Source organism: Helicoverpa armigera, chromosome 14 (assembly GCF_030705265.1).
Source record: "Helicoverpa armigera isolate CAAS_96S chromosome 14, ASM3070526v1, whole genome shotgun sequence".
In the NCBI taxonomy this organism is placed as follows: Eukaryota; Metazoa; Arthropoda; class Insecta; order Lepidoptera; family Noctuidae; genus Helicoverpa; species Helicoverpa armigera.
Genome location: NC_087133.1, coordinates 9173559 through 9195936, shown reverse-complemented (window position 1 = coordinate 9195936; position 22378 = coordinate 9173559). Strand labels below are relative to the sequence as shown.

Here is a 22378-nt window from a genome sequence, read left to right as displayed (position 1 = left end):
GTCAAAAATGAATGAAAAATCACGTTTGTTGTATGGTAGCCCCCCAAAATATTTATTTGATTCTAGTTTTCATTGTGTATTTGTTGTAATAGGGCGGACGGACGGACAGAGGAGCGAAAACGATAGGGTCCCGTCTTACCAAAACCACGTAGGTACCCGTTTTAAAAATGAGTTGCTGTTCGTAGTCCCGCTGATACTCGAGAATGGCTGGACTGACTTAGCTTATTTTGGTTTTAAAATGTTTGTAGAAGTCCAGGGAAGGACGGGATTAGCTAGTGAGGAATAAAATATAAAGTTGCAGTATAGGCACACCCCTTTAATGTGTACTCAGGATATTTCTTGTTGTTCTCAATGTCCAATCAGAAATCAAAATTAAGTTTTTCGAAATATCTGACTAGCATTATCCGTCTAAGGTTCAAGGAGGGTGAGGTTATCTAAAATAACAAGGAAACATCTTTTTGTTTGTACCCGAGATTACTGAATCGATTTGAAAATTCTTTCAATATCTGTGGAAGCTACATTATGTATCCCCGAGTAACATAGGATACATTGTATCCGGATAGTTCTCACGGGATGCGAATGAAACCTTATCGAAAGGACCAAGGTTGTGTAACAAATAATATGCTTGTATTCGTACCAGAATACAGTTATAGTCATAAATAAATAAAACAACTTAATATTTTGTGCCGTTTATTCAATTGTTAACAGTTATAATAAGATTTTACGTCAGTCATCTTTATTTGATTCAGATAAAAACCCACTTTTCGTTAGTTTTTTGTCTAGTTTTTGATTACGTACCGGTACATCAAATTCATTCATTGTAGTTTATGGATACGTGTGAATTAAGTCGATTGGAGTCAGTTGAATTGAGTGAACGAAACTACTAATCGACTTAAAACAGACTTTACAATTTAAGAATATTAGTAGGTAGATATTACATTTAACTATAGTTTAAGTTTCGTTCATTTCATGTGATTTTACATTTAAACTTCAATTACACTTAATATTACCTACTGTTTTGGAATACCAATCCTATTGATGTGACACAAATTATATAGGTAAGTTTGAACATAAAACCACAGGAAAAATAACCCTTTGGATACCTAGTGCTATAACTGAGATAAGTACACAAAAAGATGACTTATTCAACTAAATAACACATTCTTAACTAAAAATCACATGAGTAAAATTAATAATAACATTTTAGTGACAATAATAATAATTTTATAATTTAAGAAAAACATGAACAAAAAAAATGGAATGTTTTTGGATCAGTTGTTGCTTGTGTTGCCATTAACGATAAAATTGATCTTTGATAAATATATTATTATTATTAATTACATATAATATTATTTAATATACTGTGAGATATAATCTCGAACACTCATTCAATCAAGAGCAGCACTAGCCACTAATAATAGAGAAAAACAAATTTTATTCGCTATTATTATTCGTAAAAATGTCTTACTTGTAAAGCATTTTATTATCATCGAAAATTAACAATATATTTATTTTAAACAATAACTTTTCCCTAATAAATAAATTCAGTGTAACATTTGCATAAACAGAAAATATTGAAATGGGACCAACTCTTTTTATCATCGGTGTCGCAAGTATGCTTTCAGCAATATTATTAACGTCATAATGTCCCAATTAATATTGTTATCAGATTGGAAGTTTCATCTTTCACATAATTATTATGCATTTCTTTCCAAGAAATGTACATTTTATTTGAAATCTAATCCTATAAATATATGTTAAAGAAACACGTCTTATATTTATTAAATATGACTTTAGCTAACAAATCTCTAAATATTTTTACGCAATATTCATCAATGTTAAATAATGTATTTTTGTATTATATGAAATCAATTAGAAATCTAAATTGATGCGAAAGACGCAATAAAGTTTTAAAAATTTAATAGCAACGTAATTTCAGCCATAAAATGTATTTCAATAAATAATTGCAATATTTTAACTGGCAACATTAAATATTTTTAAACAAAACATAGACAATAGTGCTACCCGCCATTTGCGTTTCTTCGCATCGCCATCGTCACTTCGTTATAATATATACTATTTAAATTCAATATTGTATGATTAATTTAACTACATTCATTTTCTATTGATTGATTATCTTACATTAGAATAATTACAAAAAAAAACATGATTAAAATAGCAACAAAGTTGTAAAATGATGACACGAATTATTAAGTTCCAAATGATATTAATAACAAAATTCTTATAAAACAAAAGCTGTTAATAATTTTAATTACCTTATAAATAATTGTTTGCCATAAGTGGTTGCATAACTTATGAAAAACGAATCATAACTAATAACAAATCCAATGTAATAATATTTATAGAATACCAAGTATAATTATACAGAATATAAAGTATCATTTATGTTTTACTTACCCCATTCTCATCGTTACAATAATATCATAGTCTTCTAATTATCATATATTTACCAACCAATATCATTCATACACAAGTTAGTTTTCTTTATTTTATTTCATGCTACATTTTATTATTTCGAGCATTTATTGAGCAATCATGCACATTATACTTGCAATTCCATAAATAAACATAATACAACAATGAATATAAATAATAAACAACCCTTACAGCAAACCCTACTTAGCCTAATTATATTTATTAAAAGTAAAAATAGTGAAACAGTGAGAGTTATATAGTAAAATTCCACTACTCGTTCGTTATATTTATATACAGGAATGTATTTGTGCAGGCGTGAAATCAAACTGAAAAATAGAACTCCGACTCCAAGATCATGCATTGATAATGTAATTTATTAATAAACTATTTCAGAAAAAACATTCAAGTTCATTCATCCTCCAATACTCACTCTATTTTTAAGTCACTTCGATCAAATGTGAAGAATTGATAAAAATACTGGTGAAAAAGCTTAATGAAGAATATTTGTAGATGGAGCCAAGGACGACTTAACAGTTCCATACTTAAGCCCTATAACGGACCGTTGTTACTGTCCCACACTTGAGCCCCATAGGACTAAATATGGACCCGTATTCCTTGAAGTTACTGCTTGATCCTACTTCTTTCTCATCTTTCTTCCTCAAAAAGTATTCCATGGCACCATATCAAATTATTAGATTTAGTTTAGAACAACCGCAAAAAACCCTTAAAATAAAAGCAATAAGTACTGTTAAAAAAGTTTTTAGTGTAAACTATAATAATGAAAAGAAATGACTATCAATGATTCTTGCAACCCTGTGAATTCTAATCCTGTGATAAAGTCAATAGACCGGTTTCCAACTAAGGAAGAAAATGGACACTGTGCTTGATAGTTTATACGTCTAAAAATGACAATAGATTTCTTTAAAAAATCTAGAAACTTCTAAAGTTATATTCGACCATGCAAATTAACAATAATACATTTTGGGCTACATTTGACTGATAACCCTAAAATTTTCAATATAGCAACAATAGGAGTTACAAGGGGACTATTTTGTACTTAATATGGCGACAGCATTATAGGAATTGCATATTTACAATTCAGAGAGAATCGAAGCGACGGTTCATGTACGACTACTTATATTAGTTTTAGTCGATTTATACAATTCACTAAACAATTTGTCCAATTTTTAGACGATTAAGACAAAACTATCACCCAGTGCAGTGAATCTGAATTCTTTAGTTGGAAAACGACAAGATTTTACAATAGTTTACTAAAGGTAGGATAGATCTTAAGTTTAAATGTCGAAGTAAACATTTTGAGCTACGGTACATTTCTAGAGAATTAGTTTTTTTTTTTTGTTAATATAAATTATGTACTAATGTATAATTATGTACATTGATCCAAAAATCTTGTAGTGTCATGTGCAGGTGTATTTCAAAATCGTATTTGTTTCCTCAAAAGTGTCTGGTAGTACATTTGGCACATATCGTGAAATTGAGCTAAGATGCACCAAGTTAACAATGCAAGCGCAATTTTAGACTTTGTGTTACTCGTAATAAAGTACTTTTTAGTATATTAAGAGTAAGTAAACAATATTATAGTTATCACAATAATCAAAAATTAATACTTGTTCAAGTAAATAATATTAATTGAGGTCTTTCAATAAAATTGTAGATAATATCAATGCCTTAATAAAATAACAAGCGCAGAGTTATCAACTCTTTTGTGACGTGTACTTAGAACTTACTTTGTAAGAAAAGAATTAAAATATCTGATTTGCTCTTTTTTGACTGATAGACATTAAGTTTTCTTGCCAATTTATTTCACTGTACATAAAAAGGATGGTATCTCGAACGGTGTTGCCAACATTGCATTATTTTCTACCAAAAAAGAGAAATTCAGATCGATTGGGCCACAATCTTTGTTCACACAGCAAACAGGATCAAAGATGTCATACAATCTTATAAGTCTATGAATTATATGCTCTAATAAAAATAGGATAGCAAAGTATACATAACAGTGTCTTATTTTTATTGAACGTGAAACAAAAATAGTACTTATCATTCTATTGTTACTTAAACAGTTGTGTCATTTAAGTATATTATATAGCTTAAAAGGTATGTTGACTTGTCAATGTCCTGTGATGTTTTGGTGTCAATTCTGCAAACTTTGATCTTTGGTTTCTATAGTTCAGGGGTCTTTGTAAGTTTGTAGAAAAATGGACTGTGCTTTGTAATTTTTCTCGATATTATCTACTCCAAAAAAAAACTTACTTTATATATTTTTTGACTATCCGTTATTAGTATAGAGATGGTCAAAAAATTTTTGAACAAAACTTGTGAAAATTGCAAATCGCAACACAATTAAGCTTTTTGCTAAGAAAACGACCCAGAGTGCCTAATGTGAGTTTTGCAAGTTAATGTTCTCGATGCGCAAATTATCATTCAACTTAATTATGTAGAATTATTTTTAAATGTGTACTTAATAAAACTGTCAGTGGCTTTTGGCTGTATTATAAAATGAATGCAGGTGTAATATTCAAATCATGTGATGAGACATACCACTCTTTATTTCAGCTGAGCTATAATAATGCATCGAGAGCATCAATTTACAAAACTCTGAATCAGCACTCTGTACTAAAATCTGCGCGTATGTTTAGACTTTAAAAGAAACTGTGACCTTTGAGTTTCGGTGTTTCATCTCAAGGTCAAGTCAGACAGGAAAGTTATTGAACCTATTTGCAAAAACAGTATTTCTTATTAGCAGTCCATTTCCCTTGGTGTACTTACAAAGAGTCCTGGTCTCGGTGTCAGTAGACCCAGCAGACGGGCACCCACTGCGGCGCCGAGCGCATGCGCAGTAGCGCGGCCTCGAGCTGAGACAGTGTGTCGTCGATGTCGTTGTTCACTATCGTCAGGTCGAAGTAGTGCCCGTAGGTGCGACGGAGCTGCTCCGATTCGCGGACTAGAACTTCTAGGGAGCCGTCGTACTGAAATGTTAAAGGGGTAATTTAGATTTGTTTAACAATTGTCGTACCTAAAAATATATTAGTTTTAGTAGAGTTTTAGTTTTAGTAGGAGATTTTTATTTTCGTCTCAACGGATTTCGTAAGAAATATTGAATATCTGAATTCAAGAGTGATATACCGAATCTAAGTATTGTAACACAAGCTCTAAATAGATTGATCGAAGAATTATAGCAACTTATTTTTGGTCCATTTATCACCTTGTAAAAGATGTGTGTTTACGTTATTAACCTCCAATTAAATCCCAGTTACAAAAAGTGCCACAAAAGCTTCTTTTGCGCATTGAACATTTTTGTTGCGAAAAATATGCGCAAACTTTCTGACAACAACATTTTGCGCAACCTATAAAAGCTCATACTCACATCAGCAACATTATTAAGCGGCGGTGCGGCAATGAACACAACGTATGGAGCGAACTCCGCCGTACGCAATATCTTGAGAGCTTGTGGTTCTACATCCAGTATGGCGATGCGTCGCTCGGAATGTATGCGACGGATTGTTTCCAGTTTTGTGCCGTACATTGCGTCTTCGTGGGTACCTAGAAATAAAAGAGTAAATATAAACGGAGGAAATATTGGGTGAAAATTCAGTTGGAAGAGAGAGAGAAACTAGTCATCATCAACAGTCTTTTTATGGTCCCACTGCACGGCACAGGTTTCTTAGCATAAGAGAGGCCTTAGTCGCCATGCCTTCTTAATGAGGATTGGCAAATTCAGACTTTATAGTCATACATAATTTGAAATAATTGTTAAGACAATATCTGATAAGTTAAGTGTTTCGTTTTTAAATGTTTTTCATATAATGGGACTGTTAATACTGTCTTTATTTAATGTAAATATATGAGCAATTGTTTTACCATATTCCAAATATTCATTGGCTGCGATGTCAGCCATCATTTCTTCGTGGGTCACGAAGTAATAGTGTCTGCCGTTTTCTTCGTCAGTTCTTGGTGGTCTTGTGGTGTCTGAAAAATAGGTATATATATATTTTAATTATGCTCCTCAATCAGATGATTTACGGTATTTGGATTTATCAATTTGGAAGTATATTTTTTGTAAGAAAATCTTTGTTGACATTAGTGGTTGTTTAAATTTTTTTAAAATAAAAATCATATCTACCAATTATTAATAATTTTTTTATTAATATCGTATTTTTTCTAATTTTAGTCAATCAGAAGGAGAAGAAAAAACTTCTAGCATAGAAGTGCCCTCGACGAGTTCGAGGCTTTGTCTGTCCGAAGTTGGCTACGATTGACTTTGGTTTATTATATTATATTGAATTGGTCATAAAATTTTTAAGATTTTCTATTCCCAAGATTCTTCTCATCATTACATATTTTAGAATTGTTATGAGACCACCGGTATCAATGTTTTTCTAGTAAGACAAATGTACTCACGTGGAATAGGATAAGCATATTGATCAGGATGTCGCGAGATGAGTGTGTTCTTTATGTGTCGCCGACCCACGCCGTGAGCACCCAGTAGCACTATGGTTTTTCTTTGGAACGCTGGAAATAAATAAATAGTTTATTAGTAAAATAGTATTATTGCGTATGCAATTTTCTTATTTTTTACTGTTGTCTTTGTCATGACGACTCCCTCCGTGTTGCGGAGGACACTTTTAATTGGTGAGACCCGGGTTACGGGTAGTCAGAAGACAGAAAGTCTGACAGCCATATTGGTATCGAGTTGCTCGTAACAAGGTTCTGGAGATCAGATAGGCAGTTGCTCCCTATAAAAATGCATATTGTGCTTCTCAGTAAAGCTGAATGTAGGAAGGATATATGCCTGCCGGGGCTACGGGTTGTTCGAAAGAGATACTGCGGCCCTGGCACATGAAAGGCCTACGACGGAACACGACGGTTTTTAGTCAGTAAGAGTCTGACACTACCTCGCCGCTGCTAACCCACAGCGGGAGGGGTCATTTGATGATTTTTGACGTCGTTAAAAAAGAAATGATATGTGTACTTACAAGGCAATTTGACGACTTCTTCGTAAGTAACTACGTCCAGTTGATCGAACACAGCGTTATGTTTCGCTAAATATTTGTCCTTCGACTGTTTCTTCTTGCGTCCAAATATGGAACAGTTCACTGAAACAACATTTCAAAGTAAAATCATTAATTCTTATAACTAACGATAATCGTGGCGTTGCAAATGAAAAATATAAGCTTTATCTTTATCTTTTTAAGTAGATTTTTGATTTTAAAACATGCTCTTATTACTTTTTATTTTGTGCCTCTTTTAGTTTTTTTTAATAATTAACAAATAATAACATGCAATATTTGACAGAATAATTTAAACAGCATTTTTGTGCGTCTTTTCCTAAAAGCATTTATCGTCATCAAAGATTTTTCAAAGCGTTAAAAGAAAGTTTTATCTGTCTCTATAAAACCATAGTACTTCAAATTGAGAAATTAAGTTTTAAATAGTTCAATAGATCCAAATGTCTCAGATCTAAAAGGACCATTTAGTAAAAGTATAATATTTTTGTAGTTTAAGAAATACTAATTAAAATCCAAAGGAGATGCCACAGGCTAGTTTGACATCATCCCACAAAAGAAATCTAAAGCATACACATCTAAATAACAAGACCTAATAAACAGCTAGGAGTATCTACTATTACACAGAAACTATAGCTAGTAAATACAAACATTACTGAAGAAATAGCTTGAGGCGAGGTAGAAGAAACAAGTCTTATAAAGATCAGCATGTTTATAAAATACTAATTTACATTGAAAACAGATTTCATAACATAGTACTACTATGTTTCGATTTTAAGACACTTTTTTATTTTAGGCCCACATTTCAAAACGGCCAAAAAAATATGTGTCCTTTATTATTGTAAATTAACAGCAAATAGGTGCTCTAAAAATTCACCATCTACAGCATCAAAAGTATTGATATACTGTCACCAGTAGATATTCTTTTTCATCGACAAAAAAGCTTTGCATCTGATCGTATAAAACAAGTTTCTTCTCATCACTGCCAAAGTAACGAAGTCTAAGTTGAACCTTCAACCTTAAAACGTATGGATACCTGTATTCTCACAACCGTCGGTATGTGACACGCAGCCCTCGGCTCCTAGCCGCACAACATTACAATACGGATCATGCAAACGGAATGGATGGTATAACGCTACACGATTTGGGTACACGCAGCGGGTATGTTTTGTCAAAAGTTGTTGAAGACTAGGCATCTAATATATGGACCAATGAAATTAAATAGGAAGGAAAAACCTAAAATCATATTGTAATACTCTCAAAGTAAATAAGGATAGCGATTGAAAGTAACGAAGAAATAGATTAAGAATTAGAAAGAAATGATATAGCCCTGGCGTAGAGTAAAGTGACAGAAATTAATTAATTCATAGATATGAGCAAAGTAATAAGTAAAACGATATTAAAACCATTAGCTGATGCTCCTATCTTTATTAAAATTCATGACTGTATTCGAGATACATTTAAGTTTGGTCATAACAGTTAATTGCTAGCGCCGTAACTGTAGTAAGTCTTCTAGTTGAGAAACTTAATTGTTCGAGACCAGAGGCTATTTGATATTATCTAGAACTGCATGCAACTTTAAAGGCAATAACGGATATTGATTTACAAGCATTGCTTTTGGACAGGATAATGTTCATAAATTCACTGACGATAGAACTTTTACTCTGTAACTGATAGTAAATTCTTTTGACAAAACATATCCCAATAATGACAATACAGTTATATTAAGGTTACACAAACTCCCTTTGTAAGACAGAAAGACATTATAAATATGTTTTGGTTCTCCTAAAGAGACCATTGCTACGAAAGATCGGAATGGGCATTTTGATAACATAGGTGGGTACATATTAAGGAATACGGATATATGTCTACTTGTTCGGGAAATATTAGCCCAGTTTGGTACCATGCAGTTTGGTATAGGTACACTTTCATTAGCATGGTTAATATACATGGGAGCTTGTATCACTCATAAAAACGAGAAGAAAAAGCAATTTTACATACCGACTGCTTCGTCCAATGATGAAATTGAAAGCATAACACGAAATTAATGTAAGTTAGGTAGGTAATGATATTAATATAAAGCTACTTATTATTCTGGATTAACGTATAAATCATATGCCATCATCAAAGTTGAAACAAAGAGAAGTATGGCGACAGATGATAACTGTAAAATATTTAAGTGTTTAACGGTTACTGAAGATAAATGTCTTCAAAACGTCAGCCAATTCCATTTAAAACGCAATCATTAAACGTAATTTCGATTCTGATACCAGTAACCATTTCAAACAAAGAATCTAGTAGATAATCACATGATCACGACATTCAAAGAGATGCGACACAAATTCAATGCATCTAAGACAAACATTAGCATAGTGACTTGTATGACGACACTGTTCATAACCTGACCGTACATGAAACCTCTAAACACAAAGTTGCATAAACTAAAGACAATAAAACAACAATTGTCATGAATCATGGAATACTTGTATACGCTGACCATCCAAATGAAAATAAAATAAAAGAAAAACCACGTCTAACATTTAAAGCACCTAAGTTCGTCAGACCTTGGAGTACTTGATGCCTTAACGAGAAAGTTATACGATTTGAGTTCTTGTATCTACTGTACTATTGACGGTATTACCTTGATCGGTGTTCGATCTTTCCGCAGCAGCACAAGCGGCTCGCCACTCCTGCAGTTCAGGGCTCGGTACAAGTCCGGCCGAACCTCCCGACGCGTCTTTGCGTGCTTGCCACCAATGAGCGTCATCTTTGCTTATGATCTGTAATGAGCGATTATATGATCAAATATTGAACATAAAGTAATGTCTTAGTCGAAAAATTTTTCGTCGAATATTGCGATTGCGTCGAATGTTACCTGCAGAATATCACCAGTGGTAAAAGCGATACCAGCTTGAGCGCACGGAATCAATTCATCTTCCAGTGGGTCATAATCGAATTGCGCTCTCACGAAAATCTGGAAAAATTGACCAAATTTTAAAGACATGCTTCAGTCAGCAGCAAAAATGAAATGATTAAAAGGCGGACGAATTTTGGATAAATGATGTTATAATTATTATGATAAAGTGTGAACATATGATAATGCAACGCATAAATGGATGATCATGATTGATAATTATGATGAAATGAACGCCAATTCAACAGCAGATAAAGTATTAATTTGTTGGATTAAAATGCAACCAAATCGAAAGTGCTGGAACGAAAGGGGTGAAAGGATGATGATGGTGATGGTGATGTTGATGATGTGAGATGAGAGTGGAGCAATGACAAAAGAACAACAAGCGCACAGAAACGGAGGAGATCGCGGGGTCGCGCAGCCATGCCCAGGTGACATACAACAACAGAACATAACACAACATAGAACAGAACACATAAACATATCACAAAGTAGCAACGGGTCTGGTCTCGCTACTTACTAGCACGGGCGAAGGCTTTATCCGGAAAAGCTAGTTAGAACAAAAATACAAAATTTAAATCTCTTCTATTACCAATGTGTTTATGCTCCAAGACAAGCATTTCTTTGTGAAGAATTTGTGTGCGCTTGTCGCCTTATTTTGCTATTTTAGTGAAAAACAAGCGTTAGAGTCACACTACTATCTATCGTGTTAATTGCAAAAACAATATTTATGTATATTTTTAATTTCAATTCAATTCAAACTAGTATATTAGCACAAACTTGCTACAATCTACTGTTTTAAAACCACACTGACAAAAACTCTGGGTGTACTAAAGGATTTCGTCAAGTCCTTGTATGCTCACAAAATACTAGATAAAGTGGGTGTTACCTCGCAGGGTGGCGGTGCGGAGCGGTATGAGGGCACTATCTTAAATGTCACCGATCCACGAGCTTCACGCTGTAAAATTTTATTTGAATCCAATAAACACACAACATATTGTTTACATTGACGACATGATATTTTTAAGCCTGAACTGTACCAAAAATCCAAAATATATAACATGCCATTTGTGAATAGTTTAGTAAACATTTTTTGTTTAAACTGTATCCCAAAATATAAAAAATAAATATTCTTTTAATAGCTCATTGCACATATTTCGTGCCCCCAGCTAATGTAAAAAAGTAAGATCCAAGCCAATACTTCTGACCCAAAAGATTAACTAAACTCTCCTAATCACAAAATTCCCCTTTGCCCCGTAATTTATCAAAGCACATACCAGCATCCTCTGCAACTGAGCAACCGACTGGTTCGCAACGGGCGTGCCGTTGATCTCTTTGATCTCATCGCCGACGTGCAGGGTCGCCTGTCTGTGTATCATTCCCCCGTGCATGATGCGGGCTACGATGCATCTCCCGTCGTCTGCTAATTTCAGTGTTATCCCCTGCAAATGCGGTTTGATATCGTTAGTGCCTTTGAGATTCATCAAGTGTTTTAAACGCAAATAATTTTGCAATTTTCTCTTAAGTCTACATAATAGGCGTAGACCTTTACTGAAAGTTCTGTGGAGTAAGCGTGGTGTTCATGACGTGTACATAAAATTCGTAATCAATAAACTCAAGATAATATTAAATAACCCTTCGATTTCCTCGTAAATGTAGCACCGACGTTGTATCCACAAAAGAAACTGGGTAAACCAATTTCAACATTGAAAATATTTGGATTGCTAATTAAAGTTTCGAGCAATTAAGATTTTCATTGGCAATATAAGCTGTCACCAAAATGTGTTTATAAGTAATTAAACATAAGAATAATTTTAATGAGCACGTAGATTACACAGACAAAGGAGTAGATAGAGGCTACGGTTGAGCGAATTTGGTGTTGATTCATTGATCTGCAACGATTAAACTCACGCACCTATCTACACAGCTGAGTCGACATTCAGTATTTGCTAACCACGGTAACAGAACAGAGGCCTTTGAGATGAGTGTCAATATTTATATTTCTGAAACCATTCGGTCTCGGTCGTGTTTTTGTTTTAGATTTTAGGATTTTCCTTGGAGAATTCGAAATATTCCAGCTCAGTTTTATCTCGTCTTTGCAGCGACAGTCGTTGTCATTTTTTATTTAAGAAAGCTTGTAGAAATGGTGGTAATTGTGTTATGAGAATTATCTTATTCTGAGACATTGTTTAAATATTTATGATGCACTCCTTTCTTTAGAGCAACTCAATTACTTTATTATAATTTCTTACCATCGGTTCATCAGTATTCTTTTGGAACTGCACGAGGCGGACCCTGGTCACGTTCTCGAATTCTGGTTCGGTGTCGTCCTCATCTTCGGGCGGTGGTGCGGTGGTGCGGCCGTTGACCGGTGGCGGTGACGCCCGTAGAGACTCTTCACCGTACACCTCGCGGGCGACCACATCATGTGCCTGAAGTAGGGCCTGCAAAGAAAATATTGAGTTGAGAAAAATCTTAACAAATTAACTATCAGCAATATATACCACTCTTTACGTCTATGTTTTGAAAGCCGTGGGTATTATTAAATCATTCGAAGTAAAACCTTCACCGCAGTCAATAAATACCAGTAAAGTAAACAGTATAGTCTCAATTTTATTTTTGGAGTCACGTTCAGCTTTTAACATTTTAATACCCAAATTCAATTCAGTAGCTACACGCTGCATACTGAATGGCAAATTTAAAATGTTCTGCGTTTATACCTACAGCAGTTCACTGCAAGCCTCTTTCATTTTACGTCCAAGCGATTTTTGGCATACGTCTGTGGCCGGCTGGTAGTTTATCCCCAACAACCGATGCCAATATTGCACCAGTCTCGTAATCCACCAAAAGTCTCGGTGACCGCACCGAATTTCCCTCAGATTTGCAATCGAGAATGATGAACGACTGTGTGATCACCGAAAAGCTCTCAATCCGTATTAATTGCTCAATTCCCCGTAAATTTGAGGAAAAACTAATGTATTGCCGACATAAGCTGGAATTTAGAGCCTGATTTTACAGTCAAGTGCTGTAATATTTTCTAGATTTCACAAGTCAAAGTATAGGTTAAACAAGAGTTTTCATTGCTAATATGTAACTAGAATTCTGCTACGTACCAAAACGACTTACAAATACTTTAAGGAAGACCAGGAATTTCAAATAATTTATGCAATATACATTATTGTAATTAGTGGGTAAGTAATTCACCATCAAAGTGAGATTCCGTGATACGCATTTGTCTTTGACTGCTATAAGGATTTTATTCAAAAACCTATTATGTGCTTAACGTCTGAGAATTACAAGCATATTGTATGCTCCTACAAATTTTACAGCTTATGCTCCACAACCGAACGAACCTTAATTAGTTTTGGTTCAAATTATTATGCCTTTATGATCAAAAGTTGTATGCGTAATTTCTACAGAATTTTCGGAAATAATAAATTAGAAAGGTGCGAGTTCTGGCTTTCACCTTGAAGTGCTTAAGTAATTAAAAGTAAAGTTAAGACCTTGCATGAATTCAGGGTAAGATAAAACATTGCACCAAGTTTTCTAAAAACCTTTTCATCAGGCAGTTTACTTGAAAACATCTTCCATTTGGGAATCGTCTGAATAATTAAAACAAAATTGTGAATGCAACTGTAGAACAGTGAAGCGAAGTCCCTTTATTCACTGCTACACTAATTCCTATCACAAAAACAGCAGTGCCCATTCGTATGGTAATGCAGAACCGTGCAGCGCGACTATTGTTGTAGGCGAGCTGTTCCGTGAATTCTGTTTATTTGGATAAAACATAGATAATCCAGCTACGTGCTAATGCGCCGCCACAAATCTGCCTAAGCAAGGCTTATATGAGGATCTCTTATCTATTCTGTAGTTTAATTATACAATTTTAGTAGTTTGCCGTAAAAGTGATAAATACGTGAGGTTGCACACATTGATAATAGAGCACGTTCTGGTGCTAATGGAGAATTAATGGATTACATGGCAGTAATGGCGATGACAGATTATGAAACAATCGAGGAGATTATTAATGCATTCGAATGTGATTAAGATGACATTGTAAAAGAAAATAATATGAAGTACTGTAGTATACTGGACACATTTTCAGATGGAAATAAAAACGAATAAATTCTGAAGTAAACAAAGACACTGTAATGAACTACGGCACATAAGTATAATCACTATAATTTACTTGTACCGTATAATGCAAACAAATAAAACGATTTCATCGAACAATACCTGTAATAACGAGGGTCCAAACAAAGTTGTATCAGGCTCAGTTTGCTGCGACGACAAAGGTATTGTCGATGAAGTTATACCATCGAAATATCATTTTCCTTCCTTGCTATAAATCTTTCAATTTCGTTGAATGAATATGCCAACAATACATGATCAGAGCCATATCAATAAATAGCTCTAAAGATACCGATGCAATAAGCGTTGTTAAGCTATTCACTTAACACTAGAAAGACCAGAGTGGTCAAATGACCCCAATGAAGTTTTTGATTAATCATATTTTCAAAACCAAAGCATTGAAATCGCTGTGGTTTTATGACTTTTAATATTTCGTCATTCTTTACAGTATTCTGATGTGTTGATACCGAAAGCAAGATAAATACGAATTAAAAATTATCATCTACCTAGAAAGACCGCTGTGGTCATTTGACACCACTACGTGCGTGCTTTGTAAATTCGTTGAATATACTCGTATTGTGGGTAGTTAAATTAAAATATTTGCATTGATGTTGATTCAAAGTGCTTATGTAATGGTTTCCCATATTTAGGGAGAGAAGGCCATCCCATTTCCCATATGAAGGCCATCCACAAAATCAAAGTTTAGGCGAGTGCGTTGTATTGCGACTAATGGACTCATACTTGAATAGTGGTCGAAATATAACAACTGATATATTTTTTATGAGTGTAAGCTTATCAAAAAGCTAATTAAACGTACATCAATAGTTGGTACGGTAAACAAAATACGATTAGATATTCTAGCTACTATAAAAAAATGCAACCCTCAGTTTATATGAAACACATATTCACAACTCTGAAACCTGCGCACTTACAGTTTATCAAGGAAAACCTTCAAAATCAGTTATGATTCTTAGTTCACTTCACTCTTATGTATTTGTTGATCCAGAAGAAGCAAAAAAGAAGCCGAACACGGTGAAGTTTTACAATGCTACGAAATTTGGAGTACCTGGATGTTATTGATCAAATGACCAAGAAATATGGTGTCAAAGCACCTTCTGCTCGTTAGCGCTGACAAGTGTTTCATGATATTATGAACTTGGCACCAATCAATTCTTGGATTTTGTACAAAAATCCGAGAAAAAAGGTCATTCTTGACTTGGCAAGGGAGTTTATCGCCCGAGATTCCCACTCCCTGATGACGCCATCTAGGTACTTCACAGCCCGATAATAGCATACCCCAGACCCTGAAGAAGAACGTAGCGAAAAGAGAAAACGGTGTCACATCATTGTTACGTGCAAACATGCAGACAAAACAACAAATCTTGTATTAGTTGTAAAAAGCCTTTGTGTGGTTCTTGTAATGTAAACAAGGAGCTAAAACATCAAAAATGTGCCCATTTTTTTCATTTTTATAACACATAATGGATGTTTAATTACTATTAAGGTCTTTTATTTTCTATTAGATGTTAATCAATAAAAATTAAAACCATTACCACAATCAATAAACATTACAACCCATGGAATGGGTCATTTGACCCCACTTGGTCTTTGTAGGTAGTTCAAAATTTCGGTCTTTCTAGTGTTAAGTGGCAACAGTCAAGGTAATGGCTTTAACGGTAGGTTTCACAATATAATTAATCTACAGCACTATATTACGACGTATTACTATTCCTAAGCCGTATAAGCTGCGGATGTTCGCTTCAAGCATTTCCAATTTGCCGACAACCGCACCACGCTGGAGTATTTCTTGAAACAAGACAGTTTGATGTACAGCACGTTCTGTATTCTAGATTTAAGTACCTAGTCAATTTGCGATGTAGATTCCATACTGCATCTTGAACCACTGTATACCATCAAGCCATTAGAGAGTATTGAAAAGCTCGCATACAAACCAGATAGCAAAGTGGGTTTGATATTGTATTCATTTGACCTGCCTGCGAACAGCGTTGTATACTATTCCTATTTTGCGATACGATGACCCAATATTTTTATTCGAACTTGAGATTAATGTCATGCTTCAGTGAGCTCAGCCAGAGCCAATATCGAGTTTCCAATACAAATGACGATATGATAGCCACTTAAAATGTACTTCTCTTGATCGAAGCTGCGGAGGAAGAAATACTCATAATACACCAGCTACTTTTTTTCGTGTTAACCTTTTAAGAAGTTGTGGCCTTTAAATATATGAATACTACGCTTTAAGATCAGACTGCTGATCAAACTCCCAAAAATGTGAGTTTAAATGACCCATCTCAATGAAACCCTTTACCGCCATGATCAGTTTGAATAATACAAAATTAAAGTATTTCCCAATAAAAGTTTTGTGCTCCAAAATTGCTACAGGTTTGCGTGTCAATTTATCGACAATCAGACTTTAATTCAATCACATGCTGCAGCTCAGGTGCGCGTTTGACAGCTCTCAACGCGTATGTTAATTCGAGCATCACGACCACATAGGTAGCTATGCAGATGCTGGCATCACTTTGTCAAGGCACTGGATGGCAATATAACACTGACTTAGAATTGTTGCCTATTGAGACAAAGTCGAAACTAAATGTATTACGATCACGTTCCTGAGTGTTATTGGATTGTGTACCATATATTTTGGATGGATATTATGTTTGCATTGTTTACTGAAACAATATAAGCGATAACCTATAGATCATGCTCACTAAAATTGGCGTATGGTCTCGTGAGCTCATTAATTCTATTCTATTCTATTCCAACTCGCATGTCCTCCTCCGTAGGTTAAAATATAATTATATAAATATATTATTAACCTAGAGAGATATTACGCTTTTATCAAATAAATAAAAGAAAATAATGTTAACGCTTATACGTTTACGTCAGTTGAAGAAATCTTCAAGTATAATCTAATAGCGTTCAGTACGCTTGCAGCTTGAGATTTCTATTTAATTTCATCTCTCCGACTGACTTGATTCTTGAAAGGCTTGGTGGAATACGAGAACTTGTACGAAACAAATCAAGAAGCAAAGAAACTTGATTAACTTATTTTCTGGCATTTACAGATTCAAGTAACTTCTAGCATGGCTACAGATGTAGCCAAAAACAGAGATGGATGAATGGTAGGAAAATTATATCTACCCATTCCCGACTTGTTTATTCACGCTCAATGGCATATTTAGGGCTTGGGGTGCATGCCTGCCGGGGCTGCGGGTTGTTCGAAAGAGATACCGCGGCCCTAGTACATAAAGGGCCCATGACGGAACACGACGGTTTTTAGTCAGTAAGAGTCTGACACTCCCTCTCCGCTGCTAACCCACAGCGGAAGGGGTCATTTGATGATTTTTGACGTCGTTAAAAAAAAAAAAAAAAAGGGCTTGGGGTGCATTCCCTTTTATTAAATGTCCACACGACGATTTAATATAAAAAACACCACCACACCGAAAATTATCATTGGTTTTATGAAAATATGAACTCGTTGTCAACAAAGCAAATGTCCTTGCAATTTAATTTTCAGACTGATTAATTACTCATTACACATTGTGCCTCGTTATGTAATTGACGGGACGACATGGAATCAAACTTGATGCTGATTTTCAGTTTATCCTTCATAGCTTTTATAATTGATTTTTGCATACATAAGAAATGTTCATAAACTTGACTGCACTGACTATTGTTACTATAAAATATATAATAATGAATGTTATGATCCGATCCTTTCATTTAAGCAGCTGGCAGAATATCTTGGACAGTATCTTTGTTACAAAATGTTGTATTCTAAGAACGCCCAAAAAAATCTCAAATGAATAAACAAAGAGCAGTCATTCAATCCTTTCAAAAATAATTTTATAAATAGCATTTATCATTTACATAATCTTCTATCAAAAAGAAGAAATGTAATGAAATCAACAGAACAAACGTAGTCGAAGAAAGAATTTGTAAAGTTAAGAGCGTGTACGTCAACCGCGCGCCATTTGGCCTAAAATGGTACTTTTCAAACCACTGTTTCTCAGTAACTACTTATCCTATAACTATGTTATTATAACTATATTTTAATAACGCAAGGTAATTTCACTGTCTATATAGTTAATTGAACATAAATTTCAATTTGTGTAGTTTAAATACTTAAAAACCCTATAACGTAACAGATGTTTTATAAAATTCCGGTTCAGCGTCTATTTCGAAGCTTAAATTCATGTGAAAACAGTGGCAAATCTAATCATATTTATTTTTTTACTCATAGACGAAATCCCCATGCCTATAGTTAGTTGAAAACATTTTTTGATTTAGGTCTCTATCTTTCAGAAAAAAATATTTTAACAATGTGAAAAATTGTGAATTTCAAATGCTTTTTTTACCTATCTATCTTACTTAATTTAATATAACAATTATTTACTATAGTAATATAACTCTTTCTTTAAAACACAAACTTTATATGATAATTTAATCTCTCGTTTTTATTTTTTTATAAATTATTTAAAAACTACTATAAAACGCTGCACGCGAGTCAACTCAAACCAGACCGCCGCAAGGCTTCACAGAGAGAGGACGTGTCGCTCCGTCACATCGCGTAGGGTGAATAACCTCTGCCGTGGATACCGAGAATAGAGTACATTTCAAGCGCGACCAACAAATCTTGATACATTACTATTTTATTTAAAACTCAATTTTGAAGCATATTTTTTTTATCGATTGAGTGAAATTTTGTTTGAATGTTCAGTTTTAATGACAATGTATGATTCTATATCCAATATGGCGGTATACCCAAGATGGAGAAAAAAATGTTTTTAATGCATTCCTACGATATGGGTATCAAATGAAAGGGCCTGCTATGAATAACTCGAAAAAAAATGTGTCGCGAGTCTAAATCCAATATGGCGGACTCCTTAGGCTAGAAATCACTTATTGCAGATGTCTGTTACCAATCGAGCTATAATTTTTTTTTTTCATTTTGGATGTACCCAAATTTTGACTTTTGATCTCGAATAACTTTTGAAGCATATAGGATAGATAACTTAAAACTTTATTTGCAATGGTAAACCCAAGCTCTTCACCAATATTTGGCTTTCCGGCAATTGTTGTTATTTGACCACAATTTTTCGGTCTGGATGGACTGGACCATTCATATAAACAATCAATTTTTCAAATCGGTCCAGGCGTCTTTGAGAAATCGAGAACAATCAAATTGAGAACAATCACAAAACAATCTAATTGAAACCTCCTCCTTTCTTTTTTTGAAATCGGTTAAAATACAGAAACTCTTAACATTGTCATTAATCATCAGTCGACTATTTAGTACTGTTGAAAATTGTATGTAATATACAGAAAGTCCTCAAAATCAAGGTTTTCATAGGTGCCCGATTTTTTTGCAAAAGAGTGTGAGTATTAACGACTTATTTTCATGCTTTTATATTTTAGACATCCATAGACTTACACTATTTTCCCGCTATTAACTATTTACTAAACAATATATTTTTTGTTCTACCAATTTCACTCGAAAGGATCAAAATGGTTTGTGTGACTATACGTGAAGTATGATAGGCACGCACACAGCCGCGACGCTAGTCTGCGCGGTTTTTTGCGTTGAATTACCTAAAGTTGACATCGCGCGCCGAGCGTACACGCTCTTAAACACAAAACAGAATATCGCAGTATGAAATCCGTTCTGCTTAAAATAAAACAGATTAAATGACAAAAACAACCGGCATTATAAATCGAAGTCAATAACTCAAAGGAAATATTTCAGAAAGGAAAGAAGGAAAATGTAACAGTACGTAAGAAAAATAAACTCTATACTGTAATGATCTAAGATGGGATTCAGGATGTAGCAACGGATATTGAACTTTTTTAAATATTAAAGAAATGGCAAAGGAAATGTATTTTATAATGCTGCCGCACCATGGACACTTAATATTTTATTCTGCGTAAGTAAAAGGAAATCATTCCAAGAAGACATAATTAGAAAGACCTTTTTGAATGTTATTTTTAAGACCATTAAAAGCTTTACATGTTGATTGCCTTCGTTTAATCACTGTCCTTATTTCATGACAAATGATGCTAACTTTTTGTTTAGAATATTTTTTGTGTCATCACTTGTACCTATTGATTTTCTTTTCGATGTCATGCTTATTGATAAAGCTGCTCCCAATCTGTACCTGAGGAACTGTAAATCCTATGTACCCAAGATAAGCCGAGGATTACCCAGTCTTGGAGAAAACTTTTACCTGTCACTACACAAACGACATCTTGGACGATTCCCACTAAAACATTAGCGATAAATAACTTGGGAACGTCTCACCCTGCGGTTTAGGGGCATCTTATCCTCTTACAGATACGCACTTTATTGTTTTATGTGCCACTTAGATTTAGGGACGGGTCGCTTGAAATCAATTGTAGAATGAAGCAATTTCTGAAGTGGCTAGTGGGATCTTTTATTTTAGCTCAAAGACGAAGAAATCAATTACGTAGATGGGACTAGGTTTACACAAGAGCCTCGCACAATGAACGTTGATATTTCTCACACAAATTCACCAAACATGATGAGATTAGGTGTATTCGCCTACAATAAATATGTGATGCTACCATTCATATGTGTGCTTTATTTATGAGGAATTATGAGGAACCTTGGAACAATACGTATTGTTTGTTGTATAATGTTATACGTGCGTTCACTATTATATCCTAAAGGTACACGACTATGAGCGTTGCGCAAAAACAATGGACCTTCGGTGTTGGGGGATAGCTATTAATAATTACAATGTTATCGACCTACGAAATGAATGGTTCAATTTATTTAGGATTACGACCTATCCTATTATGTCGATATTTGTCGTTTACCACATGATACAGTAAAGTCTAAGTATAATGAAGCAAGTACAATTTGTCGAGGTTTATGCTGGAAACAAAAATGGCACACAAACTTTGTCCGGATAAAACAATAAATAAAGTCAGCGTTGTTACGTTAAACAATAAATCCTTTTGATATTACAGTTGAGTCTGGCCCGATGCAGTCGGTCGGTATGACAGTCGGTGACAGCGTAATACCGCTCCGTGAGCTGCCGCGGTACAGCCAACTGCTAACAAGTCAGATGTTAATAAACTTCAGCAAAGACTAGGATCAAAAAAGCAATGTAAATGTTTGGACGTGGTTTGGGATGAAAAATTGCTGCGTGGTCGCTATAGCGTTTTCCAGCACACGTGCATTAAATTTATAGTTGTAGGACCAAAGGAATGAAATATAAGCGCAAACCATGTATAATTTTGTCGTTTATCAGGAACTTGACAAACTTTTTGCCAGAATAGTTAGTGTTCTGGCGCACGAGATATTTTTTGTAAACCTAGAAATGCGAGCTATTTTAGTTTGTAGGAGAGGAATGTGAACAACGGAAAATAGAGAAAGCAAATAATTTTACTAAACGTGACCTGTAATAAAACAAGTTTATAAAACTGTGTAATATGTTTTCTGGTTGATCACGCACGAATAACAAATGAAGTTGTTTTGAGCATTGGAATAAAAACAAAGGGATAAAGGGAATATCTATAAACATTACTAAGCCAGGTTCATTCGCCATGAAAACAATGTGGCCTTAAATTTCAGTTAGACAGCTTAGTTGGTCAATTCTGCCGATGTATCGGCTAAAACACTGGAAATTTACGGTAATGATGTAACAAAAGCAATTTTGTGTCATCAGCCTATTCAATATTCGTGAACTGGACCACGGGGAATTGAAATAGCGTTAAGGCAGCCTATTCCGATAAGCTACTTAGATGTTCGATGTTAAATGTGAAAAAATAATGAGTTCTGATTTCGTGGTCGAAATCGAAAAGGTATTCAATATTCCTATCT

General features: G+C 34.3%; 1 protein-coding gene across 8 annotated transcripts in view; it reads right to left on the bottom strand.

The window, feature by feature from the left end:
* Positions 1–677: 677 nt before the first annotated feature.
* Positions 678–22378, bottom strand: part of LOC110373296 (peripheral plasma membrane protein CASK) — a 216472-nt gene continuing 194771 nt past the window's right edge. For 7 of the 8 annotated variants that reach the window (XM_064037739.1, XM_064037741.1, XM_064037745.1 and 4 more), the window contains 11 exons: positions 12630–12821; positions 11655–11819; positions 11267–11335; positions 10898–10927; positions 10339–10437; positions 10105–10243; positions 7434–7553; positions 6859–6969; positions 6319–6426; positions 5825–6000; positions 678–5426 (listed from right to left, as the gene is read on the bottom strand). In XM_064037739.1, the coding sequence (XP_063893809.1) occupies positions 5247–5426; positions 5825–6000; positions 6319–6426; positions 6859–6969; positions 7434–7553; positions 10105–10243; positions 10339–10437; positions 10898–10927; positions 11267–11335; positions 11655–11819; positions 12630–12821 (1389 nt within the window). In that variant the 3' untranslated portion in view covers positions 678–5246. The remainder of the gene's footprint in view (positions 5427–5824; positions 6001–6318; positions 6427–6858; positions 6970–7433; positions 7554–10104; positions 10244–10338; positions 10438–10897; positions 10928–11266; positions 11336–11654; positions 11820–12629; positions 12822–22378) is intronic. The other variant, XM_064037740.1, reaches the window with a different exon arrangement.